The following is an 18520-nucleotide window of genomic DNA, read 5'->3' on the forward strand; positions in this document are numbered from 1 at the left end:
TGAACCGTGTTCTAGATTATTATTTTTGCTTCCTTCCCCTCACCAGAGAGGCATGTAATTATAGAATACTGAATCTTTCGACTTTAGCCCATATAATGAAGGATGCAACACACAGAGCATGTTACATAAACATGTGAAGAGATGATCCATTTTAGCATCTTTTCAGAACAAATATTAAGAATAACATACTTCAGCTAGGTTGGACTTCTCAGTACTAATTTAGGATAAATTGTGATCGAGCTTCTATGATCATGCCTTGGTTCTAAATATAAAAAGAGTTTTAAATTCACTGATAATAAATAGCATTGTGATATAGCTTCTGCATCTAAATGTAATAATATTTGTGTCCAGATAAACTGCTAAACACAAGTTAAAATATTGATATATTTCAATGCAAAGAATAAGGCCAGTTTTAAATGCAACATTTAATAAAGCATAAAAAGACTGCAGTAATTACAAACACTAACATGCTATTTACAAAAATTGCAATTTACAGCTAATAGGCATCAACCACAAGGTAAATAGTAACATAGTTGCTCATGCATATTCATTGTTCATATAACAGATGCCCTGTTTTATCAGCATATGAACTTGTCCAGATATCATTGTACAATCTGCAGACAGACTCAATCTGTCCCTCCTCCTCACTTCTGCTTCTCTTCAGAAACAACACATCAGTGAAATCGTACTCCCTGTTCTACTCCAAGTATGACTAACCAAATATATTAACTTTTAAATATTTTACTTACGAAATTAAACCATGTCCATTGCTCACATTTACACAGCATATGCTATGTAGATGCATCACAGCAAAATTGGGTTTATAATAAATATGGCTACAGAAAATGACACAATGGAGCTACTCAGATGATATTCAATATCTTGAATGTTTGTTTCAAGGGATTATGAAAGTGCAGTGGAGTAAGTTCAATTCACTCCTGGTGAAAGATCTCATCAATGTGACTCAGGCAGGTTTTAAGCAGTGTGGCTGAACTCTGCTTAGGCACTTCATTTGGGTGAGTGCTAAGAGCAGACAATTTGATTGACTGCAGCCCAAGTCAACACACAATCCTACTCAAGCTCTCATACTGTGGTCATGAGCTTCAGAGAACCTGATCGGAAGCGCAAGATCTTCTTCTTTAAGTTGTGGGAAGCTTTGATTTTGACGAAGGCCCTGGCCTGTGCTGAGGTCATTTCACGGTTTAGGGTAGACCGTGCAGATGGCTGACCAAACTGGGGCCAGTTGACCCCTGCACTGTCCTCCGAGTCGCTGCTAGTGCTGCTCTCAGCCACGAAGTCTCCTTCACTTGCACTTGACTCGCTGTCCCCAAAGCAGTTGGTGGTGTAGTTACTGCGTTCATCTTCACTAGTGTCTAGAATGGTGGAGTGGAAAAGAGAAGCGCATTCTGCAGAATACTCAGAATCACTGCCCACGTAGGAGTAGGGGCTAGCTAAGTGGCTGCTAGATGGGAGATACATGGCTGATATCTGACCCAACATCTCCCTCTTCTGCCTGCGGTAAGCCCGCCTGAAAGCCTGCTCATAAGGCACCTCTGTTACACCCCGCAGGCGTCGGTGATAGTCATTACGCTTGTACTTTGGCTTGGCCACCACGGCGTCATGGTGTCTGTGGTGGCTGTGGTGTTTTTGGGAAGAGGCCCTGCCCATGTGGCTGTGCTTCTCCAGGATGCGTCCTTCAGGGATCGACACTGGGATCCTTCTCAATTTACAAGAGGTCCTCTTGGAGGCTTTGTGAGAATGAGTCATGTCTTCAGTCATTCGAGATTTCTTGGATTTCCTATCGCGGTCTGCTTCAGAAGCTGGCTCAGTGGTATGGGTCTTGGGTTTGGCACTCTTGGCGTTTTTCACTTTGACAATCTTTATGCTCTTGCTACCACACTTACGAAGTTTGACACACTGGTCCTGGGCAGGGAGGAACTGAGCGCTGACCACCTGACCTCCCTCATCCTGACTCTGAGAGGAGGAGCCCAGGCTGAGGACCTCTGAAATTGGACATTCCTCTTGAGCAGAGCAGGCCAGTGGAGCCTGGATCTTAGAGCACCTTTTTGGAGTGCCTGATTTCACCACCTGTGCAGATTTATTGTCCTCCATGGCAGGGTAATAAGAATGCTTGTTAAGTTTGGGGGAAGACACTGCATTAGGGCTTCCCAAATCCTTTACCTCCTTAGCAACAACAGTTAATACCTGGCCTTTACTGGCTCCAGAGCCTTTCTTCTTCAAGAGACTATTAGTGTTAATGTCAGTATTTATTAAGTATCCATTCTGGCTTTGAGGAGAGGACCCTCTGTTCTCTAAGAGTTCACCCTTGTTCTCAACAGACCACTGTCTTTGAGGTGACATAGTACTAGTCTCAGTGCTAGGGGCAGCTGCTGGTTGCAGACTGGTCTGCCAGTTAGGCTTGAGCTCATTACCCCATGGCTGGGCGTGTACTGAAGCAGAGGGCCGTACACAGATGCTGCCCTGCCGTAAGACACTCTTGGAAGGGTCTGTGTTTATGCTTGTTCGGGGTTTATTGGTCCTTACTGGCTGTACTCTCCTCTGAAGCAGCCCAAAAATATAACTGTCCAGTCTTTTGTTGGTGGAAGCTTGAGAGGTATGCCAAGAGGTACTCTGGGGCACAAGGGGTTGCTCAAGTTTTTGACTTTCACTGGGTGCTTCTCCAGACTTAGAGAAACCACCCTCCTCCTTCAGGTGGCTGGCTATGGATTGGAAGAAGATGGGACTTTGCACAGCCACTGCATGGAGAGGGCTTGGGTAGCGGTACACATCATTACCATTTTTAGCTAGCAGATCACAGTGGTACTTTGACAAACTGTCATAGGATCCATCTGGAGAAGGAGAATAGGGGGCAGACAGGGACCTGCGGACTGTTCCAGAATTTGAGTCCTCACAGTGTCCTTCACACTCTGCACACACACCAAGCTCATCTGCAGAAGGGAGAAGATACAGTTAGCAATATAGAACAGAACAGTGAGGTTTCACCAATATGTATAAAAATACATAAAAGGTCTGGTATATCCTCCACCCTAAACTATTTCTAGCTTATATAAATAAATACTTTCTATGACTGTTTCTATGTAAGCAGTCAGAATTCCATGTTTCGGTGCTGAGCTAAGCGGGTGGTTGATTAGCTTTGACGTGCAAATGTCCCTTTTGTCTCCGTTGGCTTATCAGAGGTGTGGCAGGGGGTATTGGCAGGACTGTGAAACTGTTTCTGTTGCTAGCGTTTGGGCATGTCCTCCTTTCTGCCCTGCACCAGATTCCATTGTTTAGGTGAACTTTCTGCTAACGATAACATGAGACAAGCAATAAATACAAAGGCCTGTTGTTGGAAGAAGTGCTTCGGCTTTATCATACCCCAGTTTAGAGCACAAACACGGCTCGCTCAATTGAGAATTAAATAGTGCTTGATGTTTACAAAGCCAGCGAAGAAGACATTGTTTCACCTAATCACTATAACAGCCCACACAGATCAGTGAGGATTTTCCTTAATACTTAAAGCCCTCTGGACCACAGTGGGCTCTCACCTGCAGACTTGGGCCTTCCTTCAGACACACAGAGAGAGGTGTCAAGAGGGGTACACAGGCAGGTGCTGGAACGACAGCTGGACAAACACTCACTGAAGACAGAGTTGGAGGAATTTGAGAGAGAGCCTGAAGCGCCATCACTTAAATCATAAAAACCTAGAAGGACAGAGAGAGAGAGAAGGCAGAGACAGACAGACAGACACAGAGAGAGAGAGAGAGAGAGAGAGAGAGAGAGAGAGAGAGAGAGAGAGAGAGAGAGAGAGACATTGTATCAAACTGAATATTGAAACTGACCATTGACAAACCCTTTTATACTGACATGGATTCAGAGAGACCATCACCTTGCTCTGTGATACAAATGCATCAAGCATCATATATGAAGTAGCATGCATAAACGTTGAGAGCTACTTTAGCAGCTAATAGCAGCTAATGATGACTTAGTCAGAAGAATCCTCCCTAACTATTAGGAACCGTTAAGAGAGAAATCTCTTAAACAAAAGTGACATTCAGTAAGGAGCATGCACATGTGCAGTCAATTTCTACCTTATATACACTTCATGCAACAAAAGTGTAGTCAGACCCAGTACTGAAGTGACCTCTTGTATTCGGAATGTAAACCAACTCAGCTGGTTAGGCAGCTAGCACAGGGTGCAGATTGTTCATATTACCAAATTAGTGCTTAAACAGAGTGGCTAAACAGTCTCCAACTGAGATTAACCCTGGCATGCATTCATGTTACTACTGGCATTCCTTGCTCACAAAGCAGGTTTATACTGATTTATATAATTTAATTAAGACTTCTAATTATTTATCTTTGGGAGCAAAAGGCTAGAAATGAGAGTGAAGGAAACTGCAAATCACTGATGTAATATTAAGTACTGCATCTTCCCTGCCCTTCCCCATAAATATCACATATAAATACATTCATGAGTAATCAGCAGTCACCCATGAACATTCCTGTCCTAATGGAATCTTTTATACAAAAACAGTTTCCAAATACTTAACAGCTGCCCAACCCCAAGCCCCCCGTATTCACCCGGCCCGCACCAACCTGAGCTGGGCCTGCTGTCCGTCTCCACGTGCTCGTGCGAGGCCTCTGTGTCCAGACGCAGGTCGCTGATCTGTCTGTCCAGCTCCTGGAGCTGACTGATCAAACCAGCATCTCGCCTGCGTAAGCAGTTCTGCATGGGGGGTAGAGGAACAGGGTGGAGGGGCTCAGAACCGCATCTTTGCTGCTGTGTTGGGAAACCAGCACTGCTGCACACAACAGAGTTGCAAAACACACTTGGGCGTAGTCGGCTATTTTTTGGAGTGCTCTGCTGTTAAGACTATCCATCGAGTAAGTTATGTCTCAGTTCTTGCAGGTAGTCAGTCCCCCATCCTGTTCCCACTGGAAGTCTACTTTCTGTAGCGACCTAGGCCCAGGTGGCCTTGGGGTATGGATTAGAAGTGTGTAATAGACTAAATCACAATCATGCCTGGTGGGGGCGAGCCACCGGGCTTAACCATGCCACTTATGTGGAATGGGACGTATCTGACAACACCCGGATCATGTGCTGCATTCCAAATTAAGTGCACTGAAGCAGCAGGCCGAAGGACAGGCGGCCCCTTAAAGCAGACATGCGTTACTTCAAATGGACCATAATCATGGGTGCGTTATGTGCTGCACGTTTGGACTGCTGCTGCTGTCTGTTGACAGGGGTAGAGGAGATTCCAGTGCTATATAGAGCAGAGGAAATGCACTTCCTCTGCAGCAGCCTGGCAGGCAGTAAAAAAAAACAGTGCGCCTGACAGGCAAGCTTCCAGTGATTTATTGGCTCTGGGTACTCAGCATGTCGGGCTTTGGAGACCATTTTTACTCGGAGTGCCATTTGTAGAACAGAGCAACGGTTATTTAAAAAGGGACTAAATTAACCACAGGCAATGATGATGTCTTGAGCCAGGGATTAAGAGTTTTGTGTTTGCTCATTGTATAAGAGAAGATTTCTAACATGCATTCACTATTTTATTGGTTCCTTAAATCTGAGTCATCAAACAACCAGTGGTTCATGCAGAGTGCTACAATTCAATGTGATAATCTAAAGGAATATTACAGAATAAATAAACCATGAGAGGCCTTACTGGGTTACTCTGGGAAAGGATGAGATGAGAAACCAGCTTATCCCAAAATAACAGCTTCATTAATACTCCTCACAACAAGAAATGCACACATAATTGAAAACGTACAGATCATGAATGTTGTCATCTATAAAAGCACTATTTCTGTGTTATGCGGAAACTGAAACAAGGCGTGCCTGGCCCGTTTTAATTCCCAACAACCCGTTTACGGCTCTTGAGTATATCCTCAAGGGTCAGTGGGGGGCGAGAGCTGGGCTTGTAAAAGTTAATTTCTGTCGCTTCATCTATTGTAACTCGTCAACAAAACTCATTCAAGACGTTGGACCCCCTTGTTGAATGAATCAGGACATCAGGAGCGCATCGAAACATCCAGGAAGTTTAATTTAAATAACATTACTTGTGTTTAAATCGTCATCCTGCCATTCTAATGACCGCCTTAAAGAATTAGTTCGGTTTCCTAGTCTTTACGCAAATTGGCTAATTAAGGTTTCGTAAATAGATTTCCGTTTGTACCATTTAATTAGGCTAAATACGTTTTAATCTCTTAATGTACATGTAATAACTTTAAATCTCCTCGGCCTGTTAGTTTTAAGTGTTTTTCTTGTTTAAATATGTGTTAAATTATATTCAGCATTTTTAGTAAAACACAAATCATTCGCATCGTTTGGGTTGATTGGTCTTTGTTGTGCACTCATAGTTAATTCCAGCTTCTCAGCACAGTCGAACAAATATTTGTTCTAATGTGGTGCTTGACTACAGTGAATGACTGAACACCGTATTAATACAATGTCGTGTGTCACTTCGAAACACAAACGCTTCTGTTCATTGGAGGATTTTTGGCATATAAATACATTAAGTTGAAAAAGTCAGTTCTACAAAAACGCGTGCAGTACATATAACGCAACATACACACACCCTTCACTATGTAATATTTGTGAATGTCGTTTTGTTCACGTACCAGCTGTTTCCTCAGTAATAAAATGTTTTCTTCCAAAAGTTTCTCCTCATTGTTCAGGTAACTGTCCTCGAGAGAAACATATACTTTATCTTCCCCCACAGTTCTGCTGACACTCTCTTGGAAGTTCAGAACAGTTCGGACCAGCAGCTCCTGTCTCTGCCTCAGATATTCCAGTTCACCTAGTCCCGCAAGGGTCGCTTCCAGCCTCTCCCGTGTTCGCCCGCGATCCACTTCTCCCTCCATCCGTTCTCTCGCCCGTACTTCAAGTTCTCTCCTTTCCCGAGTGCAGTCCTTGGAAACGAGCATCTCCGCCAACGCGACCGTCTGCTTCATTGCATCCAGGCGCAAAAAAATGAGGTTCCCCTACACCATTTGGAATCCGAAGCCAATGTGGCAAGTTACGTTTTAATCTAGTAAACCACGACGTGATCTGATGAAAGTATGTATCAAATACTTACATCGTCAAACAATTTCCACTTTAAAGAGATTCAAACTTTGAAGTATCCCAAAAAAATCCTGCAGAAACCCCCCCCCCCCCACAAAATAAAGTAAAAACCTATTACAAGCTATTACACCTTCCAGTTGAAATAACAACGACAACAACAACAACAACAAAAAAAAAAGTCAATATCCAAAATATCAGAGAGAAAGCAGGATGCTGATGTCACCCGCTCGGATGGCACGACGATCTGAAACAGCCGCACGGAGAAACGTTAAATCACTCCTCTACTTAGAGGAAAGCCGCACTACGGATTCCGAGGTGGCAGGGCGTCTTAGTGCCCGCCCAGTTACAATTTCGCCTTTACGTCTTCATCTCGCCATATATAGGCCTATATAAAAAACAATTAAAAAACGTATAGCTAAACATATGCTACGCTTTAGTGGCGTCCACCAGAATCATACAATAAGTTCTGTTCATTGTTTCTGTTCGAAATTGCAGAAAGATTAGAAGCCAACACAAACCAACGCGCAGATCCAAATTGACAGGCATGAAAAAGATGCCCTATACCCTGAACTACCGTTCAAAAATATCTGAAGCTTACAGACAACGTGGTTGCGACCCAGTTACAAAATGTATCATCATAATATTTTGGGTACTGTAAAGGTACCCAGGCTCTGCATCTCAATTCTGAAATGAGGGAGAATGACTGCCCTCTACTGTTTTACAACTAAAGCCTATTGATGAACTGCAGTTACAGGCTAACAGTAATACACACGGCAATGGTCTGCAAATAGGCCATCATCAACATGAGTGTGTATTTAAACGCATTTAATCAGTTAAACTAATTCGATTTACTATGGATTGTCTCCATAAATAATTTTAGGTTTTCTAATTAATTATGTAGAACGTAATCAAGCAGAATAAGTCAGTCAGTGTTGGTATTAGAGATGAAATATTCCTAACTAGAACTCTGCTATTCGGAAGGCATGTGAGAAGCATATTTCTCATGTGTGCTGAAGGCTGGACTTGAAAAGCATATGCATGGGCTCTCCAGGCCTGTGTTGGCACACAGATCCCACAGCTGCCCCTAATACCACCCCCACATGGAGCCCAGAGAGCCTGAAGCCACCCATTTTAACCAGCTAAACACACAGACCAAAAGCCAGGCAGAGAGAAGAGGGGCTGGAAGCCCATTGCTACCATCTGCAGAACTGCTGAAATAATTTCATTTACTGTTCAGTGGCATTAAAGAATTAAATGTGACTGGCAGACTCCATTGGAATGGTAATGACAGTTTTGTTTAGTAGAAAATATTATAGAAAAAGCCCCAAAATAATTAACATAAGTGCAAAAAAGAAATGGAATCCATGATTTCAATGTGATACATTATTATTGCATATGCACAATATATTAATTAGTGGTATACAATATACTTTAGCGGTATATTTTTCACACAACAACAATATTTTGTATGACAAAGAATAATGTACAAGGTAATGTCGACTGTAACTGGACATACAGGGATATAGTGTCTGCAGATCTGACTTTAATATGCGAATATAATATAAGAGAAGAATTGATCTATTGTTGTAATCAACAAAATAAATGAATGAAGCTTCACATATATTTAATTTGTATTTAATATTAAATCCAAAATAAATGTAATGTCATTCAGATTAACAGTCATGTCAGACTGTGCTGGACACACGCTCTGGTTTTGTGGCTCTGAATTAGAATAATCTGTGTACGTTTGGAACTCTGATGGATGGGCGCGTTGTACTGTAGGGCCTGGTTGCCCGCCACCTAATTAAAAACAGCCTCTGAAGCCTCTGTCCATCAAACCCTGGGAACGCCTCTGTCGGCTCTGTTTGATTTGCAGCTAAGCATGCAGTGGAGAGACATGGAGATGGGAAAAGGGAATGTGAGCCGAGCACTACGGTAATCTCTCTCTCTAAACATGGCAGGGATTTAGGAAATGGGCTCCATAGTCACTTATATGAGGAACAGATGTTTGCAAAACAGCTGGTCACCCTTCACAAACATCCTTGAATGAAACATTAGCCTGGGTATAATGATAACACACACAAACACACACACACACACACACACACACACACACACACACACACTCGCTCTCTCACACAAAACAGCCACACGCACACACATGTACATGCACGCGCACACACACACACACACACACACACACACACACACACACACACACACACACACACACAGAGAGAGAGGGAGAGTCACTTAAGGGCATAAGATCGGACAGCAGCAATATTTCGTGAGAGTCATGCTAGCTGTGTGCCCCCAGGCAGGGTCTATGACATTCGGAACAGGAAGTGACCTCAGGCAAGCAAACTCTAATTAGATCAAAGCAGGAGCTCTTGGTGAGATCCTAATGAAATCTTTCATACAAACAGGATAAACTCTGTACAAGTTTCCAGTATATATCAGAGAGTGTCAGTGTTAGGTTTTCTAGTGACTAGAGGAGCATAGTGTATTTTTCCATACTAAGCCATAAAATGACTAAGCAAAATTCTATGAAACAAGATCAGGTTTAGATTAAATGCTTTTCTCTTCAGGGTATTTTGGAGAAACACCAGGACAGAAGGAACAGACTTTGCTCTGATGTTCATGACCCAGTGCCAGATGTTCTTGAGGTCTGCAAGGACATCTAGTTACTGGAAAATTACTTTGGAACTCAATTTAGTGGTTTCTGATTGGGTACAATAGCATTCATTGCTTGTCTGTCAGCAGAAAGTTTCCCCTAACCTTTACAACTGTCTATAGTATGTCCATAAAATAAAGGTGTCTGTAAAGACACTGTAAAGTTACTGATTTCATACAACAAATCAAGCTGAAATGCTGAGGTTCAAGGTTCACACTCTGGTTGTGTTAGGATAGAACATAAATTATGGACCAGACACCCATGAAACACTCTTTGAACTCCCATCTCATTTTCCCAGTAATTTCATAAATAGAAATATAGAAATGACCGTCTTCCTTTAAACAGCTGATCACTCACTGATGGTTCTATGTATCCAGCGGATATTATATCAATTTCATTTTGAATACAAGTATACAAGGATCTCACATACATAAAGTATTAGGTAGTGTATGTAAATTCATCATGGCCTGCATATGTCCAGTGGGAAATTGGACTACCTATAATGACCAAATCATCTATGTATTTTTAAAAATTGATTGATTAATTGGTTTGAATGAATAACGTCACCATCACCAGGCTGTACTGAGTTTTTAAAAAGATTACATGCATATATAAACATAAATTTGGTTTTATGCAGATTCAGAATATCATTTTAAGCTAAGTTAGCAATTATAAAGTATATAAATGAGACACATTGTTTTTATATTGATTTTTAACAAACACTGACACAAGTGTGGAGGCAAGACTAATCAATACTTATTTATTGCTGTTTATATATTGTTTATACTTGTTAATTATTTCTGACATGTAAATAGAAAAAGAAATTCTATTTGTAAGGTGTTCCATTCTTCTCACTTCAGATGGAATTTAACATTACATCTCGAGAATAGGCCTTTATGTGGAAAACTGCACTCAAAACCCACATTGTGCGTTGGACACAGTGGGTGTCAAGGTTGAATCAATCTCAGCTTTGTGACTGTGATGTAAAAGGCGCAGCCATTCTTTCACCACCCGCTGTGAGAAAAGCGACTCTGTGTGCTCTCACTACCGCTCAGGAGACACAGTCAAACACAAGGCCAGCCCTGTGCTCCAGACATTAACAAATACCCCTATGTGCTAATAGAATGAGCTCCAATTAAGTAATCACAAAGGGATACAGAGAATTTACCAACAAGCACCAAATGAAAAATGTAAAATTATTATTTTGCATTATCATACTTTGGATGAGAGCAAAACATCATTTTATGCTAGATTTTAAAGTGACATCCTGTACATTTGTCACCTTAAAATTTCAATATGCCTGTACAACTCAACTAAAAGAAAGTAATCTAGGAACTCATCTCCTGATGTCATCTTCCTACAGAAATATCCCAGCCTTGTTTGTTTTGCTTTTCTGACTACCAGGTGGAGGAACAAAAGTGTGTGTGTGTGTGTGATCACTCCCTGGGTCAATAGCACAGAGACACATTTCTCCCTGCTAATTACTTAGTCCCTCGCTGCATGGACTGGAAAATCTCACAAACGTGCCTACTGGCTGTTAGCCCACTTGCCATGGTGGACAGCTTTGGTGTGCATAAGATGCTGACATTACTGTGTGGGATGAGTTCACCTGTTTATGGTACTCTTCTTCTTTAAAAGCAGTGTGAGGCTTAGTAATATACAAATGCACACAATTGCCTCTCTTTAAATGTTTCAGTAATAAAACAGTGTGAAAGGAGAACAAATTGTACACTATTAGGACTATATTATTAAACGACTGGAATATTTACACTGGATATGTAATGGAAAAAAAGCAAATGATGTCACCTGACCCCAATTATATCCACACATCCTCAGCAGTGCAGGACACAACAGCTCTGTGCACCCTGCAGGACAAGCAAGCAAGAAGAACACTCCGAACCCTAGCAGCCTGGAAGATTACAGCCTCGTCTAATTGCTATTAATAATATTTGCTCACAAACGTGAGCTCAAATCTTATCCCACCAATTCCTGATAAAAAAAACAAAAAAACAAAAAACCTTTGTTTTGGCATTCGACTTGTGTGTTTACTTTACATGTGTTTCCGACCGAAAAGACTTTGAGACAGATGAAAGGAAACAAAGATGGGGCCCTTGTCTGCATGGAATTTTCAGAAAAGAATGGGGCAATGTTTGCTTTCAGCTAACCTCCTGCCATAGTACCACCTTACTGTAAGGGTGTTGGTCATTAAGAGTAGTAAATTTAAGCAATACACAATGACAGTCAAGTCCTCTTCTTGCACATTGAGCCTATGGCCTGTATTCATGAGAACAGACAAATGCACACACATGCATGCGCACAAACATGTGCCTGCTGCCAAAGTAGCCTGATTAGTAATGAATGCAAACACACAACAGATATGCACATCTGCTACTAACAGTTAGCCTTGATATTTTAGTATTTTAACTGCAGCAAAAACAGACAGACCTGGCTGCACAGTCTGTACCACATCCAATGTCTGTGGACCACTGGCGCCAGCATCCGTAATCCTGCACGATCGTGCGTGTATTTTTATGGTTTTGTTCATGTTTAAACATTCTGTCTTGAAAATAAAATAGTGACAGCAGCAGATCATGTCGTTGGATCCATTTTGTATTGAATAATGTGCTTGAGAATGAGGTGCATTTTGGCCACGTCTACTGTGTCCTCACAACGTTATGACGCAAAGCAGTCGAAGGCCAATAAGAGCGCATGTCATCCCATGATCAACAATGATTTATGGCAGCGTTGAGTTTGGCTGGCTTTATCTTACCTTATGTGTTAGCGATCAAATAGGTAGCCCAGAAATGAGCAAAAGGAAACAACTGAACATTTTTTACGCTTTTGAAAACAGAAAGCAGATTACGCTAAGCAGTGAAGATTCTGCCGAGAGCAGCTCCATCTGCTAACGTCAGTGCTAACATAAACGTTTCGACACACGCTAGCAGCCAGCTAGGCACATATCCAGGATCCTTCCGCAGCCTAGCAATTGGTAGGAATACTATTGAATTGCGTTGTCTAATCTGCCTTTATTGATTGTTAGTTTATTTCATCTTGGTTTGGTCTTACCATATACTATATTATTGCATATTGTTGTTAGCTGGCTTACTTGAGGAGGTAACAGGATCATCATATCCTGCAGACTCCAGTGATGTGGACCTCACAAGGCTGAGCTCAACAACAGAATGAAAATACTCTTTGTATAAGCCGATATAACAGTATATGGTGTAGTCATCGTGGGCCACGAGGTGTACCATTCATAGCTAATAATTTAAGCTTTTTGACACTTGGGACCAAAACTAGACAGCAGTTTTTTTGTGGGGGCCATGCATACACACAAGCACACAGATGGTTGCCTAGCAACAGTTCAAAATCCAGTATAATGTCAATGTATTTAATCAAGGCACCAGTGTGATCTGCGGGGTACAACGCTTAAAGGTCTGCAGAAACAAGGGCTTACCGGACTAGTGAGCTTTTGAAAATGTCTCTTTATTCCGAGCTTCTTTAAATGTTATAAACATTTTCAGACCAAAGCCACCGTCATTGTTTCAGTAGGGTTGGTGTTTGGTTGAATTTGGATGTGAAGCGTTTTCTAAAAAAAGAACAAAATAAACTTAAAAAAACAAAGAAGGTTAGTGGCAGGCCATTCAGAGATGTAAATCATTTTAACTGGTATATTATGAACCCACGGACTAGGTATAATTTAGAAATATTCAACGGATAATGCAATTTTGCATGACAGTATTCTCACACTGTCTCATTTTCACTTTCCACATCATTAGCATGTTTCACTACTCCACCCCCGTAATTGTGTGAAACACTGGTTTTCTCTCTCGTGATCAAATGAAACCGCAGAAAAATGATTATCGTTCAGAGCAAACTAGTGGCTGTTAGGGTACTCCGACCGCTCTGTCTCCTGTAGTCTCCTGGTTACAGTGTGTAATAGTACAGCCTCTAGGGAGCAACACACACTCACTGCTATTTCGTTGGGATTCATATTTGGAAAAAGCCTGTTTTTAGACACGTCAGGTAGGTTGTTTGCACCATGAATGGAAAAAAGCCTTTGTATATAAACACATTTTCCCACCTCGGATATGTCTGAATACCTCTATCTCTCCTTAGCCTGTTAAGTCAAATTCCCTCTCACATCTGATGACTAAGCAGCTCACATAGATTAGCCCAGCCCTAAAACCTCTAAAATGAAAAAAAAAAACATAAACATCTTCCTCTAATTAATTGTCAAGTCTAGCGTTAATGTTTTCATTAACCGCCAACGGTAGCGTCTCCAAGGGCTATAATTTACGGTTTTATTGGTAATGCTAAGCGAGAATTCAACATGTTTATTTGTTTTCTAGTTACATTAGAAATATTTAAAAGTAATTAATCTTCAGTTTCGTTGACAAGTATAATTCACATAGGAAGTGAACACTGATCAGCACGGATCCCTGTGTTTCAACAGTATTATAGTTCAACAGTATATTGGACTCAACCTATTGTACTGGCTAGGATGCACTCTTGAGTAATTTATAAAGCACCTTTGCAAGTGGCTCTGGATAAGGACGTCTGCTAAATGCCGTAAATGTAAGTTAGCCTCCACGGGAATGGCTCACACCTCGCACCGCCGAAGGCCGTTAAAGTATCGCTAAAATCTGTCAACGTTGACGCCGTTGTCAAAGCAACGACATCTCACTTCGCTCGCGCCGCTTTGCCGGGTTCATCTCAGTGATTCGTCTGTAATTAAAACACGCCGCCGAAGCGCGATACATCTTTTTATGACGCGATCCTGTATTCTCTGAGGTTTTTCAACGGCAATCTGTATTTTATTTGTATCGTGGATCGGAGACGTTTTTACGTAGTCGACTGGAGTGTGGTTAGTAGCCTGTAAGAGGCCAGACACATTAAACTAAACTGCTACAATGCACATTTATTATCGTCGAACGAGCCAATTAATCAAGGAGTCATTTGATTCATACACATATAGCCTATGCATAGGCTACATGCAAACAGTAATTTGTCATTGTAAAAAACCTGACAAAATATGACAAAATCTAAACAGCACCAGCTAACTAGCAGATGACTACGTCTCTCACAATACAATTGTAAGCAAGAAGCAAGTTACTCAGCGCTGCTTAATTGCTTTCTCGTGACAGATTGAAGAATGGAACATTCAACCTAAAGCATTAAATCTCAATTACATGTCCTACATCAAAAGCAGAAATCAAATGATATTAAAATGTAATTTAAATGTATAGCCTGTAAATGTAAGCTTCACATAGCGAGCGTTTTACTGTCATGTGAATGTACGCACAGCTCAGTACTGCTGAGCGGGTGTGTTCGCCGGGCCGTCCATCTCACCATGTCATCACTCCGTTTCGCAAGAGCCTGAATCACCACAGTGACCGTTTCCCCTCGCTTCACCAGTATCCCTTAATCGCCTTAATTAAATGGCAGCGTGGTCTCCAAAAATAATTCCAACTTTCCACGGCTCTCTGGGCCAGATCAAACACACATCTGCAGCGAGAGTGCGTGTGTGAGGAGGATGTGTGGGCACTGGCATCAGCTCAGACACAGGCCTCTAAAAACGACGCGGAGTACAGGATGGCCTCCATTACCCTTTAACAGTTTAACAGGGTGGCATTTCTGCCCTACGAATATGGGCCTCAGCCAAAGCTGTGGTTTAGTGTACCATCCACTTTTTACTGTCTATCAGGTGAGAATAGGATCCAGACTGACCTCTACTTCTCTCTCCACTGCCATGTGAATAATACATGTCTACATGGACATTATATTGCACTTAGATCGAGTACTGTGAAGTCTGGTCACAAAGTTGGTTGACTGCTGAGAGTATGGCATTGTTGGCCTGCTGTCAATGCAGAGCGAACCTTCGGTCACTTAATGTGGGCTGAGAGCGAAACCCCCCTAGCACCATTCATTATGAAAAATGTATCATTACATTTGCTATAGATGATTGTTTGACCACAAATAATATAGCTGGAATAAGGTATTCAATACATGTTTCAACTTCAATGAGAAACAGATTTGCCAGAAGAACACTGTTAGTACTAAAGGGTTTTAAACACCTTAAAAAAAATCACTTCAATAAGGGCCACATATTTCAAATGACTGTATTTTTACACAGACAGAGTAAAACCATACCACTAGACACCATTGCTCCAGATTTTGAAAGTTTAGGTGATTTTCTTTTCAAGTTGGTAAAATCTTTAAGCTACAGATTGCCATTGTTTAGAGAGCATCGGAGATGCTACATAAACCATGAAAGTTTTAAGACTCTGCTTTCAGTAATGGTTTTCAACCATTAATCAAGCCACCCAAAATAGAACCTGCAGAAACTATTGTTTTCACAGCAGAGAGGCAAAGAAATAAGGCAGAATGGGTGAAGAAACCAGAGAGAGAGAGAGAGCTAGTAAGAGCAAGAGGGAGAAAGAAAGAGTGAGAGAGAGGGGGTGAGTGAGAAACCATTTCACATGTACCTAGAGAGCCCAGACCATCAGATACTGATTCTATTTTGGACAGTCAGCCAGGAGGAAGTAGAAGTGAGAGAGGAATATCGATCGACCAGACAGCATACTGGACAGTCTCTCTGCCCTCGTTCTATCCAGCCAGTGTCAACACATGACCCTCACCCTCCTACACTGCTCGTCGCTCCTCACGCTCGTCCACACTCCCTTAACACAGCAATAAAGGAATGACACATATATAGCTACAGATTGAATGTAATCGGTGGTCACCTTCTGAGACAAATCTTTCTCACAATTTTTTTGTTTGTGTGGCCTTTTTGCTACAATAGTACATTTCAGCAAGTAAGAATGAGGAACAAATATATCAAACTCTGTAACAAAAAAAAATGCACTGTGTGCCGCAAAGTCTGCATTATTAAATTGTAAACACAGACAACGAAGCAGGATAATTAACATTATGCATTTGTAGTCTGAGCCCTGCTCTTGTGTGAAGCTTTCGTCGATCCGTGACGAGGAGACAGAGCCTGCAGCAAAGCTTAATTCCAGTCAGTCTGGTGTGGAAAATGGGTAGGAAAACCTACCATTCATTCGACTTCTCTAATAGGCCTTTGTCTGTTCTCCTGTGACTTAGGCTTACTGCAGTGTGTATGTCCTCTTTCTTTGTGTGGGAGATTATCATTCCTGCTTTCCATCTGCCCTCTGTCCATCGTTTCCTTGTGCCACCTGTGAGCAGACACACTGGCTTCTGAACATATAAATGTTCTCATTGCATGCATTTAAAAAAACATCACATCTCATCCATTATAATGTGACATCATATTATGCAACCCAGGAGTATTCAGCTCAACGTACTGGCTGACCAACACAGCAGTAAAGGTAAGTTGTAGTGTGCAGGACATGGTTTGCCCAGTGCCTGGTCCTTCCTATATGCCCCCCAATCACCTTCAGGCCAGGGCGTAATACAGAAGTCACACTCAGACACATATAAAGGATCCTTGTGTGAGTTACCACATCCAGTTCTCTCTCTTCCGCTGCCCACCCCTCCCAGCTGCAGGAACAGCTGTTTGTCTGTGCTGTTGTGCTAGCTGTGGTGAGAGGGGGAGATTAAAAGTCATCTTGCTCCCTCTTCTCTCAGCACTCCTGCTGTTTGACTCAGCCTGACTTGGAGGAGCCCATGGAGGGTCACTGGCCATGCTTAGAGGAGACATCTGGAGACTGCTGCCCCCTCTCATGCTCTGGCTGCTCTGCTCTTTCTCTGCCAGCGGAAAAAAAAAAATGCTGAAGACTCTGCTGTTGTAGCACTTAGGGGAGTGGAGGGGAAGGGAATCGCTAGATGTGCTTTGTAATGTTGAGTCTTGATTTTCTACAAGTGCTTCAAGGTCAGCCTGCTGGATATGGGAACGTTGGTCCTCTGCAAATCAGTTAAGTTTTCAAGCCATCAAGGTAGCTCACAAAAAAAGAGTAATGTTTCTCTAGAGCTCTTTACTCAGCACAGTTCCCCAGCTCATCGACCTCAGTTGCCTTTGTTTGCAGATGAGTAGACTGCAGCTCTCCCGGCGGTTCGCATCTCCCCCTGGAGTTTGTCTGGACGTTAACACCGCTAGCTCCCAAACCACCAATGATAAGGCAGCTCAGGTACATGGCATTAGGGCGAGGTCATCGTCATGAAGAGAGCGCACCATCCTGCTCCCACTCTTACTGTCACACTCCTCCACTTCACTCTCTGTGCTATCTACAGGCGCATGCATAGAGTGAGTGTCTACGTACAACGCCTCCCCTCTCCTCCGCACCCCATTCCGCTCTGTGTGCATGGCAAGGCGCATTTGTGGACCCACGATAGTCACTATCAGTGTCCATCCATCAAAGGAGCTGGGAGAGGAAACCCAGAGCTCCAGAATCAACCTGACAACCTCCATCTACAGCTCTCCCCCTGCTGAGCACCATGCCTCAGCATTAGTACTATGCCAAGGAGGAGGAACATTAATGAATGCAGAGAGATGAGTATTGTCTGCTTGTTTGTGTACACGACGCCCTCAACATGCGGTTGTCTTGGTGCGGGACACAGCGCTGAATGTGTTGACATGCGGGTGTCTTGGTGCTAGGCCAGTGCTCATTCTGTCCTGCTGCTCAAATCCCCAGTGGACCTCCCTTAAAACACAGAGCCAGATAATCACTCGTCTCCAAAAAGACCAATTAACAAGCACTCGGCTCGCAACCACACCAGCCAAGTATGGCCATCAAATTCTGCGTGTGTCCAAACAAAGTCTCACATGTGACTCTGAAACTTTAATAGTCTCATTA

General features: G+C 42.4%; 1 protein-coding gene across 2 annotated transcripts; it reads right to left on the reverse strand.

The window, feature by feature from the left end:
* Positions 1-407: 407 nt before the first annotated feature.
* On the reverse strand, positions 408-7404 carry dact1 (dishevelled-binding antagonist of beta-catenin 1). Of its 2 annotated transcripts, XM_027013219.2 has the most exons (5): positions 7083-7404; positions 6625-6987; positions 4600-4729; positions 3549-3704; positions 408-2948 (listed from the first exon to the last, which is right to left on the reverse strand). In XM_027013219.2, exons 2-5 carry the CDS (start codon positions 6955-6957, stop codon positions 1084-1086), a joined length of 2484 nt encoding a protein of 827 aa, XP_026869020.2. In that variant the 5' UTR covers positions 6958-6987; positions 7083-7404; the 3' UTR covers positions 408-1083. The 2 variants fall into 2 exon arrangements, with proteins under 2 accessions (XP_026869020.2, XP_026869019.2); XM_027013218.2 differs by having other exon boundaries at positions 6625-7404.
* Positions 7405-18520: the final 11116 nt, after the last annotated feature.

Source organism: Electrophorus electricus, chromosome 13 (genome assembly GCF_013358815.1).
Source record: "Electrophorus electricus isolate fEleEle1 chromosome 13, fEleEle1.pri, whole genome shotgun sequence".
In the NCBI taxonomy this organism is placed as follows: domain Eukaryota; kingdom Metazoa; phylum Chordata; class Actinopteri; order Gymnotiformes; family Gymnotidae; genus Electrophorus; species Electrophorus electricus.